General features: G+C 43.1%; 1 protein-coding gene across 3 annotated transcripts; it reads right to left on the bottom strand.

Moving 5' to 3' along the window:
- Nucleotides 1-2,682: 2,682 nt before the first annotated feature.
- On the bottom strand, nucleotides 2,683-22,332 carry LOC308385629 (uncharacterized protein). 3 transcript variants are annotated; one of them, XM_080864688.1, is made up of 5 exons: nucleotides 22,037-22,332; nucleotides 21,432-21,773; nucleotides 19,416-19,521; nucleotides 12,210-12,890; nucleotides 2,683-7,591 (listed from the first exon to the last, which is right to left on the bottom strand). In XM_080864688.1, exons 3-5 carry the CDS (start codon nucleotides 19,431-19,433, stop codon nucleotides 7,205-7,207), a joined length of 1,086 nt encoding a protein of 361 aa, XP_080720814.1. In that variant the 5' UTR covers nucleotides 19,434-19,521; nucleotides 21,432-21,773; nucleotides 22,037-22,332; the 3' UTR covers nucleotides 2,683-7,204. The 3 variants fall into 3 exon arrangements, with proteins under 3 accessions (XP_080720814.1, XP_080720815.1, XP_080720813.1); XM_080864689.1 differs by lacking the exon at nucleotides 21,432-21,773 and having other exon boundaries at nucleotides 2,683-7,076; nucleotides 7,237-7,591; XM_080864687.1 differs by lacking the exon at nucleotides 21,432-21,773.
- Between the last annotated feature and the right edge of the window lie 323 nt (nucleotides 22,333-22,655).

Genomic DNA, 22,655 nt, shown 5'->3' with positions numbered 1-22,655 from the left:
TTTCTTTTCTCTTTTTTGAATGATTTGAAAAGAGATTATAATCCACCATCACTGAACTGAAGAGATCTCTAAATAAGAATTTATCAATTCAGTTTTTGATCAATTTAAGTGCATTTTATTGTGCTGGCTGAGTTTGATTAGTTGATTTTAGATGATTTTTTATTAATGTATTTCCTTTTATATATAGCACTTAATCACAATAGGACAGAGGTCCCCAACTTTTTTTGTGCCACGGACCGGTTAATGCCTGACAATATTTTCACGGACCGGCCTTTAAGGTGTCGCGGATAAATACAACAAAATAAAACTAGTACCGGTACCGAAAAAAAGAAGAATTATTCATAACACACGTGAAAAGATCCAGGAAAAAACGATAAAAACGATAACAAAATAACGCTGAAAACTGATAAAAACCCTGAAAACCATACATTTCAGATCTGAGCCTCAACTCTCGCAGTCCGGTACCAAACGACTCACGGACCGGTACCGGTCCGAGGCCCGGGGGTTGGGGACCGCTGCAATAGGAGTTTCCAAGGTGTGTTATTGCAAGGTAAAGGTCATTTTCAGCTTTTTGAAAGTATTCTAATAATATCTCATCTTTTAACAGGAGTGACTGATTTTAAAAATGGGATTCTGTATGTCTGTGCAATGTTTCATCAGTCTCTGTTACTCTGTTATTTCTCTCCATACGCACACTTGTTTTGTTTTACATTGGGATTAAAGTTTCAGTTATTTGATATCTAATATGTCAGTTTTATCTGAGGTAGACGTCTCTGGCTGGACACAGACTTTGATGCTCAGCGTTTACGGTACAGAGCAGCTTTTCCTACACAATATACAAAATACTTCTCAAATCACATCTCATGGCTATATTAAGTTTTTTATGTTCTGTTTTGTCAAGATAGTGAAAACACACTAATGAAAACACACTAATGAAAACAAACAGCTGCTTATGTTGATTATGAGGTTAATATCCAGCTGTTGCACTAAATGAAAAACACTTAAAATGAGCAGTGTTACAATTTATGAAACTGATCAAAGATTTTATTACTAAAACATGCAGGAGTGGTTTTTAACTTAAAGGAGCCATAATAAGTCATGATACATTCATACAATATGCATAAGAGGGCAGACCATGTTTCATTCATACATCCTTCTACCAGTAATCTAGTTCATCAGTTTGTAGCTTCACATAACAAAAGTAATTTTTGTTACAGGTTTTTCAATCACGTTTGTTTTTGTGTGAAGACGAACTACACGTACCAGACCTTTCTTATCTGCAAAGGTTGTTATGATTTTTCAGAATACCCAAGACCTTCGAGATTTTTACATTGGGATCTAACCATGACAACATCTTCAGGCACAAAACAACTTTTTATCCATTTCTGTCATTCTTGTAGCAATGGTAAATATTCTCAAATCCACAGTTTCCTTAGAGGTCTGTAATGTACTGGATTTGTTCCCACCTTCTTTTCTGTCAAATAGAACACCTCCCACCTCTGCATGAGACGGTACAAGCACTGAGCAGCTCGTTCAGCAGTACTTTTACACCCACAGTGTAGGAAGGAGCGTTACTGCAGGTCATTCTTACCAGCAGCTGTCAGACTCTAACCAGGGGTGCACATAACTTTTTAGTGAGCTACTCAGGTGAGTCCCAGGACGGTTTTTAGTACGCATTGAAAACGCTCTATTGCAGATATGCTAGGAGCGACTTCTTAGAACGGGCTCATTGAAAGCAGCATGGTTAAGACCTTGGAGACGCTTACAGCTGCCCTGAAGACTCAGAATAACACCTCCGAGTGTATACTGGGTTACATCAAGGAGAGGCGTGCTCAAAATGACACCTTCTAGCAAAAGTTGGATCACATCGCAGAACAGCTCACTCACACTGCAGTTGTGAGTTCTCAGAATCGGCTATCTGAGCAAAAGAATGACAACACCACGGAACGGAAGTTTGATACCATCATGGGGAGGCTCTCCAACGGGAGATTGAGAGACCAGTGTCGGAGTGTTAAAGAACAGCTTTGAAATTCTCCTGAGCTTTTCGCATAAAAGAAAAATCAACATCATAATGCGGCTACCTCCTCGGCGCCAGCTGTGGGCTCAAGGCTGGAGCCGAACAAAAACACCCTGATAACGACTGTGTGTTGACTGTTCTTCCCACTCCATGCAAGGCCACCTGGGTTGGCTGGCAGACTGTTTACTTAGCCTGATAGGGCAGAGGACACTGTCTCAGCTGAACTCTGGACACACATACACTAACACTAATAAGCACTCACTCATTCCCTTTCCAAATGCCTTCGATGCTTGTCCTCTCCTGGAGAACACGGCGGGTCTGGGTCCACGCTGGAATAATAGCGCAGGGCAGGATGACTGCTGTGTTTCCTTCGGATTAGTCCTCACCCTCTACCCAACCCTGTGGCTTGTCATGTGTTCCATAATGTTGTACTGTGGACATTTATGTGCTCTCTGTGCAGAGGAGTTTTTTTGTTTCCTGTTCTCATGCTGTCCTCTATAGGAGCCCAGCACGAGTAGAGGTCTCTTTTTCCTCTTCTACTTTCCCATTGTCGTGTACTTTTTCCGTGTTTTTCTGTAACGCTGCCGATCTCCGACCTGTATTCCCATGTGATGTCTATGTTGTGTGTGTAAGTTGGGGGGGGGGGGGGGGGTTTCTATTCCACTGCGGGGCAACCTGCATGTTGCCAATAAAGCCTTGATTCATTCATTCATTCATCCCTCTGGGCTCCACGCAGCAATACTACACATGAGGGAGGTATGCCCTCAGGTGTCGGTGCGTTGGTGGTTCTTGGTGGTTCTTCGTGTCCGGGGCTGGGCGCTCTGATATATACCAGATCACTCCCGGTGGCTGCTCAGCAGGGCCTGGGTCCGGGGCTTGGTCAGGCCTCTTCTGGGGAGTGCGGGGACCCTTAGGTTTACTCTGGGGCTCTGTTGGCTCTCAGGTGACTGTTTCCTCGCGGCTGCGTGCAGCGGGGCTAGGGGAGGGTCTGTGCTGACGGACGTGGGTTACTGACCTGGTAGCCTGGCTGCCCCTGGGTGGGTCCGGGATGGGCGTGAGGTTCTGGGGGCGCTCCGTCTCTGGGCTGGGACCCGGACCGGGCCTCGGGGGCTTGGGTCCTGGTTGGTGTGTTGCCGGGGTTGTGGGCGGGTGGGTGCATGGGGGCCCAGCCCTGGAGCAGGGTGCCGCCGGTGCGTCGAGCCACCTGGGGGGCTCTTCAACTGGTGGGGGAGATTGTCACATCTTGCAGGAGCTTTCCTCTCCTCAGGAGCTCCCTCTGCAGGAGGGGGAGATACAGGAGAGGTGGAGGAAGATCTCAGCCTGGGCGTTTATTGTCTTATGTAGTCTGGAAGATGAGTGGATGGTGGGGTGGGTGCAGTTTTCTCTGTGGTGGGGTTGGGTGGACTGTCCCGGGCTCTGTGGGGCCGGGCGGCGCTGCTGCACTGGGCCCCGGTCTGGATGGGCCTGGGCCCCCTTTCCCTGGCGGGTCGCGGAGTATGGGGGTGCCTACTGGGGTCAGCGGGGGAGCTGGCCCCAGGGAGGGGTCACTTGCCCCTCCCTTCCTTCCCTCCCCATCTCCAGCTGCCTCCCTCTTCCCGCTCCACCACAACCACCCACACATGCAGGGCCTTGGAGTAGGGGTATGTCACCAGGGTGCAGAGGAGGCTACCCCCCCCCCCTCTGTCCCCTTCTGGCTGCCTCTGCCTCAATTTTATCCCACAACTTAGACATTCACATTACTCACACTCTCATTACACATACATATAGGATCTTGGGGGTGGGCACGATACACGGAGTCCAAAGTACCATCAGGGTGTACACCCCACCCCTGGCATCGTTGCCCACCTCTCAATTTTAAATACACATAGACATTGAGGGCTAGCAGGAGGGATCATGCGCTTACCTGCTGCTCTCTGGCAGGTAGCTCCATGCCCTCCTGGGTTTTAAATGCACCTTAGAACACACATGCATCAACACTACAATGAGCGGGTGGAGGGAGGTTTGGAGTCTTCTCTCACCCCCATTCTCTGCGACCTGCTGGAGCAGGGGGGCTAGGACTAGGAGGAGGAGTTGGCCGTCCGACTGCGGTCTGGAGTGTGGAGCCTTCCTGCTGCTGCGGAGTCGGGGCGGTCTGCCTCCCCCCACCGCAGGGAAAAGGGAAACACCACCTGGGTCTGGGTGCAGTTCCCCCCTCCAGGGGCGGGGGCACCTAGACCCGGTTTGTAGAGTACGCTTGGGGAGTGTGATCGTGTGTACAGCGTCTCTTTATGTCTGTCTCCACGTTGGTTGAGTGTGGAGTAAGTGCATATGAGAGCATGAGGGCGGGAATGGATGTTTGTGTCTGTGTGTGCCTGTATGTCTGTGTCTATATGTCAGGTTGGGTGTCAGGCGCCACCTCTCTGGGGACATCTCAGGCCCTCCAAGGTTTGGAGGCCTATCTCCCCCTACCACCACTTCCCCTGCCAGTGGCGGACCCCCTCAGACATCGGTGCGTTGGTGGTTCTTTGTGTCCGGGGATGGGCGTCCAGGTACACACCGGCTCACTCCTTGGCGGCCGCTTATCGGGGCCTGGAGCCTGGGGCTCGCTCGGGCCACTTCGGAGGTGGGGTGCCCCCGGCCTCTCGGCCTGGGGCTCGGTCACTCAGGCGCAGCTGGCTGCCGGCGGAGCTCATGGGCGCGTCACTGCAACTCCCCCTGGCTTCTGCTCCGCGGCTGCTGAGTGAGCCCTCATCTGGGACTCTCCTCAGCTCTTACTGGAACAGTGGCGCAGCTGCCCCTCTGTTGGTCTTCCTTGGTCTCTTGTGTTCTGGGGGCCTCTGGATGTCTGGAGTTTTGATCTCCTCCACACCTGCTTCATGCCCTGGAGGACGGGGCTGTGGCCCCCCCACACCCTCTAGCAGATTATTACATGAAGGAACCTTTTAAAAAACAAAAAACAAGCGCGTCCATGCTCACAGGTGTACACACGGGTGATCACACCCACAAACTACACCCTTTTTGGCTCCTACCTCAAAGCACACTGTGTTCTGTTGATCTTATGTGCTGCACAATAATGTTTAACATTTAGTATTTACTGTCATATTCCCATATATCATTGTGATGTTGTTTATTCTATTACTCTTGTTCTCTTCTGCTTGCTTTCTTTTTTCTTTCTCAGCAGGTGATCCAGGTGATTGATATATGCATTTTTTTTTCTCTGCCCGTTCTGTTGGTTTTTGTCTTTTGCCCTTCTCCCCCGTCCCTCTTCTCAGCTGTTTCTCTTTCCTTCTTTCTTTCTCCCCTTCTTTCCCCCAGTCAAGTCCGTCCCGTATTCAGTAAGTGAAAATAAAATAAACAATAAAAGGTGAATCAAATGGACCATTACGGCAAGGCTGGGATGGTCAGTTTGGTAAAGTAAATCCGTTGGGCATCTTTCTTTGCCTTTAGACAACAATTCTGATGGCAAAAGAGCCAAACGGGACAGGCCAAAAAAAAAAAAAAAAAAAAAAAAAAAGGTTTACTCTGGCACAGCTGGATGCCGGCAGAGCTGGCGGGCATGCTACTGCAGCCCCTTCTGGCTTCTGTGGCCGCTGGGTGACCCCTCGTCTGGGAATCCTCAGCTCTTCCCAGAGGGTGGCACGGATGCCCCTCCAGTGGTCCTCCTTGGGCTCTCACACTCTGGGGCCTCTGGATGTCTGGGGCCTGGATCTTCTCCATGCCTGGAGAAACCTTTTGAAAACAAGCGCGTTGATCCACACAGGTGTTCACTGTTCATAGACAAACTAAATCTTTCTTGGCTGTTACATCAGGTTGACTGTCACTTCAGTCTTTACTCTGAAATACAGGAAGTGAAATCAAGGCTCAAACTGTTTCTTAATTTAACATTTTAAACTTTTATTTAATTGTTGCAGAATTTCACAACACCAAAAACCTTAACAAGAAAACATCTGCAGAACACGTTTTTAAATACATTCAATAAAAACTTGATAACACGACAAAAGATTTCTTCATTCAACTGCTAGAACAAAGCGAACCACTCGACATGAACACTGAAGCAGAACAGTTTAGAAAGCGTAAAATGTGACGAGCAGAACATTTTCATTCATAGCTGCCTCATCAGAACAATGTTTGTCACAGTTGGATATTCAACTGCAATTTGAAGAATTCTCTCCTTCAGGTTGTTGACCATATCCTTAGGAAAGCAGAGGACTTAAGAGTTCTTACTGCACATGCTTTGTACATCCTTTACGGCAGAGTCACCCACAATCAGAGTTTCAGGCCTAGCCTTTAGCTTTCCCTGTGGTCTTCTACTTTTCAACAGATTTTCAGACCTTACTTCGCTGCTTTTAGATGGATGGTTGTCCGATATAGATCCAGGGTCCTTTGATAGTGGAGCAAATCTGTTCTGCAGTTTCACATTCAGTTGTTTTGGAGGTTTGTTGTTAACCATCCTATTCACGGTTGTCCAGTCCTGTTTCCTCCCGTATACAGGGGTAGAAGAGCTTCTCTGTCTCGTAGGAAGTGAAGGCCAGTCGGTTTCAGAGATTTCAGCTCGCTGTGCCCTGCCTGTGATACGTCCTCCCCCTTTCTTGAGACATGATTTGTGTCTTGGTTTTAAGACGCGCATAAGGGGGGGGATTATCGCTTGAGGATTTATTATAATGCGGTTAGCACCTTTCCAGGCTATTGAGGCTGTTCGGTGCCCAGACGCTGTAATCAGGCTTTAGCTGTGTCTAGGCCACAGACACACGGAGCGCTGAAGATACGGTAACTATAAAAATGTTGCTGTTTCTGTTAAGAACGCTTTAGTCCTAATGATCTATAAGTTTCCAGAAGCTATCGCAGGTAAGCTCATACGGAAAAAAGGGAAAAACCAGCATAAAAATCAATAAAAATCAATAAAAGAAGCAAAGCATTTAAAGAGCAAAGACAGGAAGCGTCCACACTCACAAAAGGGGGAGGAGGAGATTCTATCTGAACTCTGTGGAGCCTGATCTCAAGGGTTCTCAGTCTCTGTTCTTTCTCTCTCTTCTGATTCACTGTGATCCAGTGATGGGAATGATTTCAGCCCTTCATGATCCTGCAGATGTTTGCAGAGAGCAGAATATGAAGTAAATGTTTTAGCACACTGGTAACAGTGAAACCGTTCATTTGCCACATGAGATTCCTGAAGCTCTTGTCACACTGGTCACAGCTATAGTTCTTTTTTTAATGTGTAGCTTCATGAAGGTTACGATTACCTGAATGTGAGAAGCTTTTGTCACAGTGTCTGCACTTGTATGGTTTCTCTCCTGTGTGGACTCGCTTGTGCCTTTTAAGCTGACTTGTACTGATGAACGATGACCCACACTGATCACAGAGGTGCTTTTTAACCCCACTGTGAATGAGTTCATGGCGTTTTAATGTACTTGGAGTGGGGAAGCCTTTCCCACATTTGTTGCAGTAGTTCAGTTTGTGTCTAGTGTGTCTTCGCTGGTGTGTTTTGAGGCTTGTTTGCTGACTGAACATTTTTCCACAAAAGTCACAAAAAAATTCTTTCCCGCCACCACAGCAACGACAGAGTTGAGAACTGCATCCATCTGTGTCGCTCTGCTTCTAAACAAAGACACAAACACAGTGTAAGTCAGTCACTTCAACATTTTTATCCTCAACGTTGCCTGAAATAAAGAGCATCTCTGCAGATGTCCAATTACATTTTACTGTTTAGAGCGCAGGTGTCGAACTCCAGGCCTTAGATGTGTCCTTGATCCAAATCAGGGGAGTTTGACACCCCTGATTTGGATCATAGCACTTACCTTACTGAACTACTATAACTAAAATTATACAAAAAAGTATAAGCACGTCATATTCAAGAGGCACACGCGCTTAACTTAATGTTACCCCAAATTTGTATCCAGAACAGAATTTTGTTTGACTCACTAAATAAAGAATGAAGACTAATATAGTGCTTTAAAGCTGGCAGATGAACAGTGTTGGGCAAATTACTTTGAAAAAGTAATTAATTATAGTTACTAGTTACTTCTTCAAAAAAGTAACTGAGTTAGTAACTGAGTTACAATATTCTAAAAGTAATTAATTACTTGAAAAGTAACTATTGCATTACTTAAACAAACAAACAAAAAAACGTTTAACCCTCTGGGGTCCAGGGTATAATTGGCCATTTTTTCTAACTTTTGATTTTACCTCCACATTTCACCTTGAAAAACTTTGCCTTGTTTGGTATCATCCTTTTCAGCACAACCTCACGTGTCTGAATTTACAGTTATGTTTTCATTTTGACATACTGTATTAACACAACTGATCAAAAATCAGACAAAAAACATAAAATCAGAGTAGAAAAAGTGATTTTTTACTGTAACAACCACAAACATGTTTAATGAATCATATTTCATAACTTTAAATGCAAATATAAATTGTCAATTTTAAAATCATACGCACAAGTTTTGCAAACAACAAAGTTATTTGCATCCATTTACCTTTTATCTTGATTTTTTAAATAACCACTTCAAACTATTTACAGAACAATCAGCTGTTCTTCAATAAGATGCCACACAAATTATTTGTGCCACTCCAAAAATTTCTGTCCACTATAAAGGAAACATCACAGCCTGATACCTGCAGGTCTGACAGCAGGTGTATCACTCCTGTTTCTACCTGGAGACAGTAGTCACCTCATTGTTCTGACACACAACACAAAACTATCCACAACACTACACACTAACTACACAATTCAACACATTAACTACACACTCCAAACACGCTAAACATCACAAATCTCTCACGACTCAAAACTCACTTTCTCTTTTTCTGCTTGTAACGCCGTTATTCCCATCACTGCAGATGACACATTGGAAACTAAAGCAAAAGCTTCTTACTATTTTGTGTCACCTTGACCTTTGACCTAGGACCTTGATGCATTACATACTAAAATTGTGTATTTTATTATCTTTACCATATAATTGGAGAAGTATTGGCTCAAGACTTTTGTCAAGCTGTAAAAACTTCCAGTCTCCCAATAGGATGAGTCCACAGGGTAGGGCTGAACGATATATCGCATTTGCGATAATATCGCGACATGATCAAGTGCAATTTTCTAACCGCAAAGGCTGCGATTATACTCTGGACATGTCCAAATTCATGGGCTGCATCCTCCTGAGGCCGCATTTGTAGACCGATTACGTCACAGCGACGCGCCGAAGGCTGTCCAAATTACTACCATATCCCAGAATTCATAGCGCGGCCCAGCCAAACTCCAGTTTCCAGCAATGGCGGCCGCTACTAAGTTTTAAAATTACTCATACTAATCTTTCTGGGTCACAAAATAAACTTTTAACATATTTTCAGGCGAGAAAGTAGTTGTGTAAACATCAAATATCTGCTCGGTTTATCAAGATATCCCATATTTGCAAAAGTGCTTCGACGTTTTCAGAGGCGTCTGCTACCCACCAGCTCGACAGCTAGCCGGGAGCTCGAGTGTTACTGATGCGGCCGAGAACGGCACAACTCCCGGCACATCATTTTCAGATCACCGCGGAGTTTCGCTGCTCGGGTTAAACGTAATATATAAGTCACTTAGACAACCTAAAAATGTTATTGTTGGGCTTTTTTCAGTGTTTTGTTTGTTCGTGAGTAAATCGGTTTGGCTGAGATTAAAGTTATTAGATTAGATAAAATAAAACTTTATTAATCCCCCGGGTGGGTTCCTCCTTGGTTTTCACACAGCTGACTAAACGTCAAACAGAAAACTTATTAAACAGAAGTATGAGACAGTCGAGAATTTACACCAGTGTCTGGTTATATTTTAGATAGCAAGAAGCAGACGGCCGAGTTTATTAAACTCCACCGAGACAGCGGTGACGCTAATCAGAACTAGCCTTCTGATTCAGAAGGCTAGACCGTCCAATTTCACGCCTTTAAACTTTAAAGGCGTGTTTGTGTGTGTGTTTATACAATTGCTATTATGTTTGCACTTTATGTGTAATGTTACTGACTGCAGAGATCAGTAAGATGTGTGTATTTTTTATTTATTAGTTTTATTTATTTAATATTATTTTTTAATTGAATGACTGTCTAGTAGTTCACAGATGTCGAAAAACTGAGTGTGGTAAAGCCACTGATTTTTTTTATGTATATTTCTGCAATCTGCACATTGTACTGACTTTCATTTTAATGTTTACACCAGGGTTCCTTGTCAGCACTTTATGCTCAGATGTTTGTAAGCTAAAAATAAACTATTGTGTATGTTCAAATATACTGTTGTGATTGAAGAAGTTAAATAAAAATGTCAGTCATCAATTCATGCATCACCTCATGTCATCATAACAGAGGTCTGTCTTCCAGGAAAGAACAGTTTAAAATTAATGTAATATAGTATTGGCCATACTATATGATGTATTGCTTGTCTTTGTTTAATAATACAGAAGACAAATACCTTAAAAAATAATCGCATATCGCATCGCAATCGCAATATTGGGGCAAAAAATCGCAATTAGATTATTTTCCATAATCGTTCAGCCCTACCACAGGGGGAGCACCCTCAAGCACCCCAACCACGGACTCCAAGAAGGCTGAACACTTTAAACCACAGTTGTCGAAATCCAGGGCTCGATGGGTGGTGTCCTGCAGGTTTTAGATGTGTTCTTGATACAAGACAGCTGATTTCAATGGCTAAATTACTTCAACATGTCTTGAAGTGTTTACCGTAACAGTAAACACAGCCGGAATTCATACATAAAGTACACCGGATTATAAGACGCACTGGCGATTTTTGAGAAAATTAAAAAGAATTGTAAGTCTGACTTATAGTGCAGAAAATACGGTAATCACATAATTCATGTTATGGAAAACCTGCAGGGCACCAGCCCTCAAACCCTGGAGTTCGACACCCATGCTTGAAGCTGCCAATCGGCCCATAAGCACAGACGACTGTCGGGACCTATTCAGTGACAAAGGAATAGGGAACAAACCCTCTCATTCTGGAGAAACTCCACCATACCGGCAGCAACCCGAAGGGATACTAAGGTACCCAGCCAAGGCCGACACCTCACACAAAGGGCAAATCCAGACTGGTTCCAAGCCCAAGCCTCACGTTCAGATGAGCCTGACTGTATGTAGCTGGTACCTCTGAACCAAATGCAATAACTAAGGCTCCTTTATAACCAGAGAGGTGTTGTTCAATGTCCCAATCACTAGCCTGGGTAGCCGGGGATCAGTCCACCAGAGTGCACTAAACCCAAATGCAGTGTGGTGCCTCCTGCAGGTGGTGGGCCGTTCTTTGAGCTGTGGCCTGTTGGGTCCCAGCAACTAAGGCAGGGGTGGCCAACTCAAGGCCTCGAGAGCCGGTGTCCTGCAGGTTTTAGATGTGTCCTTGATCCATCACAGCTGATTTAAATGGCTAAATTACCTCCTCAACATTTCTTGAAGTTCTCCAGAGGCCTGGTAATGAACTAATCATTTGATTTAGGTGTGTTGACCCAGGGTGTTATCTAAAACCTGCAGGACACCAGCTCTCAAGACCTGGAGTTGGCCACCCCTGAACTAAGGCTTGGACGCCAGGTGCTAACCCTCAGGTACCCTCCCCAGGCCTCGGCCAGGGTGATGCCCCGGTAACCCTATCCCAGGGCAAGGTGAACTGTTCCCTAGATTTTTCTTTCACACAGATTTTTTTGAATCACTCTTTGCCTGTCCCTCAGTCAAGGACCAATTTGCCATGGGAGACTCTACCAACATAGCACCTGGGATCTCCAGGACACACAAAACCCTTCACCATGATAAGGTAGCAAATCATAGCGAAGGGTTTTCATATAAAAAAAAGAAAAGAAAGTGTGATGTACAGCTCTCTCCATGCCCTAGCATGTGATATAATACTCAATATAGTTTCTTGAAACTTTAACCCTAGGCACAAAGAATGAAGGTCAAGTTCAAATGCTTAGCCAACCTAGACGCTCATGTCCTCCAAGGCCTAGTATTGTGGATAATACAAATTGTGCACAATTTAAAGTTTTCACTGGTTTTCATGTTCGTTGTGACCATGACCCAATTTTTACAAAACTAAAACTTTTCAAGCAGTTATCAGTGTCTACCATCACACAAACTTTGAAAACGACATCATGAAAACTGTGGATGATACATTGGTGACAAAAAAATAACCTGAATTGATTAGATACTCTGTCGCATCGAAAGGAGAGGAGGAGAGGAGAATACAAATACATACCTCACAGTAACTGCACTTGAAGAGTCTCTTTCTGGTGTGGATCTGTTGGTGTGCTTTCAGGGAATATGGAGCGTTAAAAGCTTTATCACACAGGTCACACTTATAGGGTCTCTCATCAGTGTGAGAAAATTTGTGGATTTGTAAATGTTTGTATGCTACAAATCGTTTGCCACACTGATCACAGCAGTACACATCCTGTCCCGTGTGAATCCGCTGGTGTTTGTTTCGATTCTCTATATGGCTGAAGGTTCTCCCACAGATGTCACAGCTGTATGCTTTAATTCCTGAGTGGGAAACTTGATGAATCCTTAAGTGGCTACCTTGAGTAAAACTTCTATCACACTGATCACAAGTGTATGCTTTAACTCCACTGTGGATGAGCTTATGCCTTTCTAAGCCTTGTTTCCATGTGAAACTTTTCCCACACTGATCACAGGTGTGTGCTTTAATTCCACTGTGGAGGCTTTGATGAGTTTTTAGGGCACTCTTTTGAGTAAAAGACTTTCCACACAAGTCACAATTGAATGCTTTAACACCACTGTGGATGAGTTGGTGTGTTTTTAAGTTTCCAGGCCGAGTAAAAGCCTTCCCACACTCGTCACAGGTGTATTTTTTCTCTCCCTTTCTTCTTTGAGGCTTGTCGGCCTCCTGACTGCTCGGACCTCCTGCTCCATGTTGGTCCTGCAATGACAGAGATACAAACAGAGGCAATGAGTGAAATGCAGTCGTGGAACAAAATGAGCCGTAAATTAATACTATTTTAAAATCCGAGGATGAAACAGCACGAAGGCTTGATAAAAAGAAATTATAATTACATTTGAATAAATCTAAACATATGTTATTTGGAAATAGTAGTTTAAATACAAATGCTAAGATTCATATAAAGGGTGTTGATATTGAAAGAGTCAGTGCGAATAAATTTCTGGGGGTAATAATAGATGAAAAACTTAACTGGAGAGCTCACGTAAGATATATTCATTACAAAGTATCACAAAGCATTGCAATAATAAACAAGCTAAAGCAGGTATTAGACAGAACATCACTTCATATTCGCTACTGTTCACCGGTTTCACCATACTTAAGCTATTGTGCAGAGGCCTGGGGCAACAACTATATAACCACACTACATTCACTTTTTACTCTTAAAAAGAAAAAAAAGAAGAAAAAAAAAGCAGCTCAAATCATCCACAATGCAGGTTACAGGAACATACAAACTCACTATTCTTGCAGTCTGAAATATTGAAAGTTGACGATCTAGTGAAATTCCAAACAGCACAAAGTCTATTCAAAGCAAAAAATAAAGAACTGCCACATAATATTCAGAGCATGTTTTTTTTGAAAGAAGGAAGTTATTATTTAAGGGTTTTTTGTAACTTCGAAACAGGGAAGGTACGCACTACAAGAAAAAGCTTTTGTGTTTCCGTGCATGGAGTGAAACTGTGGAACAGTTTGAATATGGAATTAAAGCCATGTCCGAACATAAACCAGTTCAAAAAGAGTTATAAAAATATGATCTTCTCGAACTATAAAGAAAGGGAAAAATATTGAAATTAAGTGAATGTCTCTATTTAAAAAAATGTCATGATGTGATATTAGAGTATATATTATATCAGAAATCTGTTCACTATTTAAGCTGACTAAATATTAACTGATAACTTATGGCAAAGGGGTGGGATTAAATAAGTGTGTACTTCTTCCCACTCCCTTTGAACATGTAAAGGAATCAGAATGATAGCTATATTGAAATATATTGACTTTTATGTAGTATTTTTTCTCTCTCTTATTTTCTTTACTAAAGGTACCTATATATTGTTTACATGTTTGAAATATAGTAACAACAACAACAATATGCAGTCATGTTAGCAACAAGGCTGCTTAATAGAAAAGAGAATTTCAAGCAGATCAATTTTTAGTTCCATTTATTTCAATTTTATTTACACAGCGCCAAATCACAACAACAGCCACCTCAAGGTGCTTTATATTGTAAGGTAGACCCTGCAGTAATACAACCCCCCCCCCGAAAACCTAACAATCATATGACTCCCTATGGGCAAGCACGTTGGTGACAGGTGAAGGAAAAACTGTCTTTAAACAGGAAGAAACCTCCAGGAGAACCACCTGTGAGAGACAGGACGAAATGCATGCTGTGAAAGAGAGACAGAGATTGATAATAATTTATTTATTTATTGGAATATGACTCAATGCAGAGAGGTCTATTAACACATAGTGAATGAAAAAGGTGACTGAAGAAGAAAAACTTGATGCATCATGGGAATCCCCGGCAGCCTACGTCTATTGCAGCATAACTAGGAAAGTTTGAAGCCTAATCTTGAAAGTAGAGATAGTGTCTGTCTCCTGAATCCAAACTGGAAGCTGGTTCCACAGAAGAGGGGCCTGAAAACTGAAGGCTCTGCCTCCCATTCTACTTTTAAATACTCTAGGAACAACAAGTAGTATTTTTAGTATTTTAGTATTTTAGTATTTATTTATTTATTGTCATTGTCAGAGAACAATGAAATTGCATTTGGGGCTTCCGTACAACCCGTAAATAAAATAATGAAGAAAATAATAAATACCCCCTTAAAACCCAAGTGTAAATATTTAACCCAGTGTGACTCCAGTGCAATAAGACAATCCTTAGCAACAACATGAGAACATGACAAGTAAACATGAGAACCTGACGGCCTGCAGAGCGAGAGCGAAGTGCTCTAATAGGGTGATATGGTACTACAAGGTCATTAAGATAAGATGGGGCCTGATTATTTAAGACCTTGTATGTGAGGAGCAGGATTTTGAATTCAATTCTGGATTTAACAGGAAGCCAATAAAGGGAAGCCAAAACAGGAGAAATATGCTCTCTCTTTCTAGTCCCTGTCAGGACTCTTGCTGCAGCATTTTGGATTAACTGAAGGCTTTTAAGGGAGTTTTAAGGACATCCTGATAATAATGAATTACAAAAGTGCAACAAAGAAGTAACAAATGCATGTACTAGTTTTTCAGTCTCACTCTGAGACAACATATTTCTAATTTTAGGAATATTGTACAAGTGGAAGAAGGCAGTCCTAGATATTTGTTTAATATGTAGAAATGTTTAGTATGTGGTAGCAGCACATGAAATCCCACCAAGTGCGAGTGCAAACCAAGACAAAACTTAATGGGCTGAAAATTGAAGCTGGCACAGAAGTGCCAAATCCTGCAGTTCTTCTAGAGGCCACTCGAGGGGTCTTAGACAATTATCTTAACATGACTGAATATAAAAAGGGCATCTTAGATAGGCAGAGTTTCTCAGAAGTAAAGCAAGCAGATGTTCTTCAAAATATCTGCATATACAAATTCTGAACATGACATCATCAAATATTTCAGTAATTATGACAAGTATGCTCAGTGTAAACATCCCATTTCCTTACTTGGAGATAATTGTGGCTGATGCTTCAAAATGTGGAGGTCAAATTCAAAGGGTCGCATCACAATGGATTAGTCCATCTTTTATATTGCTCAAAAAATTGAAAATATATATCTTAGATCAAAAATAGCCAATAAGCCATTTGATTTTTTTAAAAGTAACTCAATGAGTCCTTATACACAAATGTTAATATTAACTCAGAATGGCACTAAATATGTAGCAGGTCTATACTTTTAAGAGATAAGATAAGACTTGGCGACCGTGGCTCAGGGGGTTGGGAATCGTATCTGTAACCGGAAGGTCGCCGGTTCGATCCCTGGGCTCTCTGTCCTGGTCGTTGTGTCCTTGGGCAAGACACTTTACCCTACTTGCCTACTGGTGTTGGCCAGAGGGGCCGATGGCGCGATATGGCAGCCTCACTTCTGTCAGTCTGCCCCAGGGTAGCTGTGGCTACAACTGTAGCTGCCTCCACCAGTGTGTGAATGTGAGAGTGAATGAATAGTGGTATTGTAAAGCGCTTTGGGTGCCTTGAAAAGCGCTATATAAATCCAATCCATCATTATTATTATTATTATTATTATTATTATTATTATTGATCCCACAACGGGGAAATTTTTGCGTCACCTCAGCTCAGGTACAGATATCAGAAGGAAATACAAAAATACAATTGAGTACAATCAATGAAAAAAACTAAGATAATACACTATATACAATGGTAGCATACACAGTATGTAATTATGGATATAGTTGGAAATATGGAAGACAAACTATATAGCTTGGAAGGTCATGGAAGGTCCATTATGCATGAAGTGGTGACCGTGGATGTTCACAGTGTCCACTGACTCATGACATCGTGATTGAGGAGTTATAGAGTCTAACTGCTGTTGGGATGAATGATCTGCGAAAGCGCTCCTTCCTGCAGCAAGGGTGTTTCAGTCTCTGACTAAAGGAGCTGCTCAGCCCACTCACATACTCATGCAGTGGGTGATGTGGGTTGTTCATGATGGATGTCAGCTTTACTAACATCCTCCCCTCACCGACCATCTCCACAGACTCCAGGGGACATCCCAGCATGGAGCTAGACCTCCGCACCAGTTTGTCAATCCTGCTTCTGTCCCTGTCCGTGCATCCACTCCCCCAGCAGGCCACTGCATAGAAAAGGGCAGATGCTACCACAGTGTCATAGAATGTCCTTAACAGAGTCCTGCAGACTCCGAAGGACCTCAGTCTCCTCAACAGGTGGAGTCGACTCTGGCCCTTCTTATACAGGACGTCTGTATTTGTAGTCCAGTCCAGTTTATTGTTGAGGTGAACACCCAGTTACTTATAAGAGTCCACTATCTCAATGTCTTTCCCTTGGATGTTCACCGGTGTTGCAGGGGGGGGACTTCCTCCTGAAGTCTATGATCATCTCCTTTGTCTTGCTGGCGTTGATTTGGAGTACGTTGGTCTCACACCAGCCAACAAAGTCACTGATGACCCCCCTGTATTCCTGATCATTCCCGTCTGATACGCATCCAATGATGGCTGTATCATCTGAGAACTTCTGTATATGGCAATCGTCCGAATTATAACAGAAGTCTGAAGTGTAAAGGCTGAACAGGAAAGGTGAGAGAACCGTGCCCTGTGGTGCCCCCGTGCTGCAGATTACCACCTCGGACACACAGTCATGGAGCCTCACATACTGTGGTCTGTTGGTAAGGTAGTCGATGGTCCATGCAGTCAGCTGTTTGCCTACTCCGGCTCCCTCCAGCTTCCCTCTCAGTAGTGCGGGTTGGATGGTGTTGAAAGCACTGGAGAAGTCAAAAAACATGATCCTCACAGTGCTCCCCGCCTGCTCTAGGTGAGAGAGGGATCGGTGTACCAGGTAGATGACAGCGTCATCCACCCCAATTCGAGAACGGTAGGCGAACTTCCTTGCCTTCGTCCTCTTGAGCTGATTTCTCACCTGATCAGCTGTGAAGTAGATGTGAGGCTGGGCTGGAGTGGGGGGGTGGGGCTTGCTTTGTTGTGGATAGATGTGTGGATAGGGGTGAAGCAGGGTTGTGGTGAGAGGAGAGCTCAGGTGACAATGGCATTGCACCCGGAGGGGGGGGTGGCAAATGGAGGGGGGTTAATGGAACCTGGGGGGTGGGAGAGGTGATAAGTGGGCCATATTCAAATGTCAAAGGAGCTTGCAAAGAAAAGTGTCTGGACTTCTTTAAGTTACTTGAAGACGTTTCACCTCTCATCCGAGAAGCTTCTTCAGTTCTAAGGTCAAATAGTGGAGAGTCCCAGATATAAACCTAGTGGGAGTGACCCCCCACAGAGGGACAAAAGGACCCCCTGATGATCCTCTAATCGCCTAGATTCAGGTCGTTAGCCCACCCCCGGCCAGCAGACACTGTGGCTCCTCCATTGTCCTGGAAATGTCCAGAGATTTGTTTCATGTTCCTTTAGACTTCTCTGACGTTTTTCTGTTGGAGTTGGTTTTCCATCTTCCTCCTGAAGCACTCCTTGCCTTCTCGGATCTTGTATTTAAGATCCTTTTGGACTTTCTTAAGTTCCTCCTTGTCTCCCGACCAGAAAGCACTCTTCTTCTTGTACAGCAGGGCCTTCAGTTCTCGGGTGACCCACGGTTTATTGTTTGAGAAACACTGTATCTTCTTGGTAGGCACAGTGTTCTCAACACAGAAATGTAGTCCGCGATGCAGTGAGTGAGGGCGTCGATGTCCTCACCGTGAGGCTTGCAGAGTTCCTGCCAGTCTGTGCATTCAAAACAGTCTCTTAAGGCCTCAGTGCATTCCTCAGACCACACCCATATCACCTTCTTCGTGGGGGGGTTCCTCTTCACCATAGGAGTGTAGGTGGGGTGGAGAAGGACCAGGTTGTGGTCTTAGTGGCCAAGCGGGGGGAGGGGTGATGCACTGTAAGCCTGCTTTGTGTTGGCAAACAATAGATCCAGGGATTTGCTGTCCCTTGTATGGCAGTCAACGTACTGGAAGAAGTTTGGGAGAGTGACAGATAGTGAGGCATGATTGAAGTCCCCAGAAATAATAATGAGGGACTGCGGATGTGCCATCTGTAGCTGAGAGACAGTGGAGTGAATGTAATCACAGGCTGCTGTAGCGTCGGCCGAGGGTGGGATGTAAACAGTCAGCACAATAACGTGTGAAAATTCCCTGGCCAGGTGGTATGGCCGGACGCTAACTGCCAACAGTTCAATGTCTTTGGTACAGCTCTGTTCCTTCACAGTGATGTGCTCCGAGTTACACCATCTCTCATTGACATACATTGCTAGTCCCCCACCTCTCCTCTTACCACTCTCCATTGCATTCCGGTCCGCTCTAACCAGTTGAAAGCCATCCAGACTTATGACAGAGTCCGGTGTGTGGTCCGTGAGCCATGTCTCAGTGAACAGGAGGAGGCTGCTCTGCTTGAACTCCTACTTTCCATGTTTTCTTTTATTTGTTTGTAACATTTATTAGCACAGCGTGACAGTTCATGATTTAATTACTTTATCTGGTCATCCTAAACATAATTTCAAAGCATTATTTGAACATCCTGATAAGGAATTACACTTTCTTAGGTATACGTTGATAATACAGGGTTAGATTCCTCCTGCCTTCAGAACTCTCTCAGTTCTTGTTATCAAAACGAAATGTCCTGAATACTGCTCACTGAAAAAAATTATTCAATGTATGAAAATGTGTGGTTTTAATTTTAATCTTGATTTTTAAAGACTTTGTTTCAGTGTCCTGTGACCTTTTATTTTGTCTTTTAACATCAGTTTAAAAAAAATGTAACAGCAATATTTTCCTCACCTTCTGTGTTGAGCTCATTGTTTCCTCTGTAGTGACTCAGCTGAGTCCAGACGGCTGAAAATGTTCCTCTGCTGCTCCGTCAGACTCTTCTCCTCCTGCTGATCAGCTGGGACACAAAGCAGATATTCGTTAGGCTCCACACTGCACTGAAGAGTCAAAGTGTCTCACATGTTAAAAGTACAAATTTTACTCTGTGACTCTTTGTAGAAATCATTGTACTGCAAAGTGGGGTAACTCTCTTATTAAGTAACACTTCAGGAGTAACTGTGACATTGGTTCTAAGCAGCCTTTTTACTATGACAGGGCCTTAAACTCATGTCTCAAAGGATGGATTTGGGTTTATACACTTTTGTGGGATATGACTAGTTCTGGCCTATTATGCTAGGGTAGGCATCTAAAACTCTCATTCTAATGTGCACTAAAATATGTATTTTTGAATAAAAACAACATTTATTATATGAATGTCTGTATTTGATCCCTGGAAGAAGAAAAAGGAAGCAGAGCAAACAAAGACCTGAGCAAAGCAACTTTTAGACCATTAATTTGTTCCAGCAGCTGCAGGATGAATAGAAGCAGTCAGTGCATGAATAAACATCTGCACATTGATTTTCTATTAGAGGAACAAAGTGAATGCAGACACTGACAGAGACAAACTCTTTCCAAACCCTCAGAACAAAAGCTGTCCATCTTTGTGTGACTGTCAAAATGCTTTTTACAAATCCTGCTTGAAAAGATCTTCCTCCCCTTGACTGCAGCTACAGCATCTACTCTTGACAATAGATTGCTGTTGCTGACCAATATTAGCCCCTTCCACTACCACCTACTTGGCTCAGCTCGATTCAACCTTCAGCATTCAGGTATTAGCTGGTACCAGGTAGTTAATTTTTTACCTAGTCGATGCGAACACTGTGGTCCAGAGGTGCAGATGCTTACCCTCAGTTCAGCAGCAAGTACCACCGTCTCAATGTTCTCCATTGTTCTGTTGTTTTTGATGTATACGAATTATGTCATGGGACTTTTCTCCGTGTTACTGTAACGGTCCTAAGTACACTGAGTTGGTACTCGACTGTAATGAGTTAAGAATTGAGTCGACTTGACTAGGAACTATTGGAAAAGAGGCATGTGTGGACCCAGTAGAGAAGCCACGGTGCCTTTAGGTGCATCGGAAACTCAAGCCAGAAAAGTTTTTTTAAAACAGTTTCAGGTTTCCTGGTTGACATAAAAACATTCTCATTACTTTCTTATAATTTTTTGTATTATTTTAAGTAATTAAGAGCTAACATTATATCAATATTAAAGTTATCAAAACAACCTCATTTTTATTACTAATTCAACAAAGTGTTTGTTAAACAGGGCCAAAACTAAGGTGACACAAAACATATGCATTGCTTTACAGGCATTTTTTAATAGGTTTCTACTTATTATATTCTACCTCAAAAATATTACGTTGTAACCAGTATACTTCATCATATGCTTGCTCCAAATGTCTCTGTGAAAAAGACAAACTAATTTAACCTTGTGAAATTCTTTAATTATCAGATAAGTCATGCCCATTATGATATCTACATGGAATCATTTAGATTCCAGCAGCACCTTTTCATCAACATGTCACACAGACAGAGATTTTTAATTAGAACTGTAGTAAAGAAATGACCTGAGCATGTAACCACTATTAAAGTGATTACACAGGTACTTGAGGAGCTTTCATTTATTTATTTTTAAATTTGTAACATCTGTTAATGTAGAAGTGAATGGCACATGCTGACTTTAGGATTTAATAACTACATGTCTTCAGTTAAACCAGCTAATCATATAAAAACACACAAATATCGTGGAGGTTTAGTAATCATACCCAAAGTACAGGGCATGTATAATGCACAAGTCTTTGTTATATAATTATTACAAAAGGTTTCATTAATGCGATCAGAGAAAGGGTTAACAACAATCTGGTGGAGCTTGCTGATTAACACGTGGTTAAATATTCAGATCATAAGAATAAGTGGTTTTAATAAATACCTGGAGTGAACTCCTGTGGCTTTTGGAGTGTAGACTGCTGGGTATACGAGATGCACCTAAAGGCACCATGGATTCCTTACTTGTGCCCACTTGAACAGTAAATAAGGATGTTGCAGTGACCGAGTCACTGCTGCATGTCTTTATCTTTTTGTCCTGTGTGTTCTTGTTGGTATCTCCATGCTCCTCTTTTCTCTTTTGCAATCCTTTTACTGCCCAGCTGCTGTCTGCAGATCATTTTAGGAGTTCACTTCCTCTCATGTGTTCATCCACAGCAGCTGGATAATAAAGTTTATTGTGACCCTGATACTGCAGCAGATCGCTCTCATCCATTTCCTGTTATCACTTCAAATAGAAACGAGGCTGTAGAGGTTTGGTGCAGGCAGAAAAACAGCTGCAGGGACAATGAAAAGACTTTTCTGCTCCAACTTCTCCCAGCATGCTGAGCTAATGATTAGTTGGTGTTTTTCTCCAAACACTCTCTCACTCTTCTCTCAACGTGTTCACAATAAACTGTGAACAGACACCGAGGAGAGCAGCAGAAGACCTCATTCAGGAGCTAAACTCAACATGAACTGAACTCACAGTAAAGTTAGCTCGGTGCTTACCTTTAGATGAGCCCACAAACCGAGAGAAACTCCGCGATGAAGCTGCAACTCTTTCCAAACACAGGAAACAGATCAGGGAGCAGAGACCCACGTGATTAACGCTGATCTCGGCTACGATCCAGGAGACAAGGGTAAGAGGATCGATCCAAATGTAGACGTTAACGTAGGTATGATATTGAATCGACGTTTTTTATAATTTCTTTCCTCTAGGTTCAGTACTTTGCCCCCGTTTCACGAAAAAGCTGCTCTGTCAGTGCAAACACTTCCCCTCCTGCAGCGACACTTTGCTCCGCCCCCTTCTTCCTGCTCCACATTGGTTTGTTGCTGCGCGGTCACGTGACTAGGCTTCCTTTAAAAAAAACAAAACGTGAGTTGCCGAGAGTGAGAAATGTACGGAAGCGTAGAGCTGCCACCCAGGCAAAAGAAAAACACAAGTGTATCACGTTATAACGTGAAAAGTTTATTGTTCTAACAATATACCATCACGTTTGTACAATTTAGTATTTAGTATTTTAGTATTTATTTATTTATTGTCATTGTCAAGAACAATGAAATTGCGTTTGGGGCTTCCATACAACCCAAAAAAAAGAAGAAAATAATAAATACCCCTTAAAACCCA

The sequence above is a fragment of the Rhamphochromis sp. 'chilingali' genome (genome assembly GCF_963969265.1).
Source record: "Rhamphochromis sp. 'chilingali' genome assembly, chromosome: 18".
In the NCBI taxonomy this organism is placed as follows: Eukaryota; Metazoa; Chordata; class Actinopteri; order Cichliformes; family Cichlidae; genus Rhamphochromis; species Rhamphochromis sp. 'chilingali'.
Note: the sequence above shows the minus strand (reverse complement) of the source record. Positions and strands in the feature narration are given on the sequence as shown.

Bases quoted from the DNA above. Each gene is read 5' to 3' on its own strand.
- LOC308385629 (XM_080864688.1), bottom strand. The intron at 7,592-12,209 runs GTATGTATTTGT...GTCTTTGTTTAG, and splicing joins TCAAGTGCAGTTACTGTGAG to AAGCAGAGCGACACAGATGG.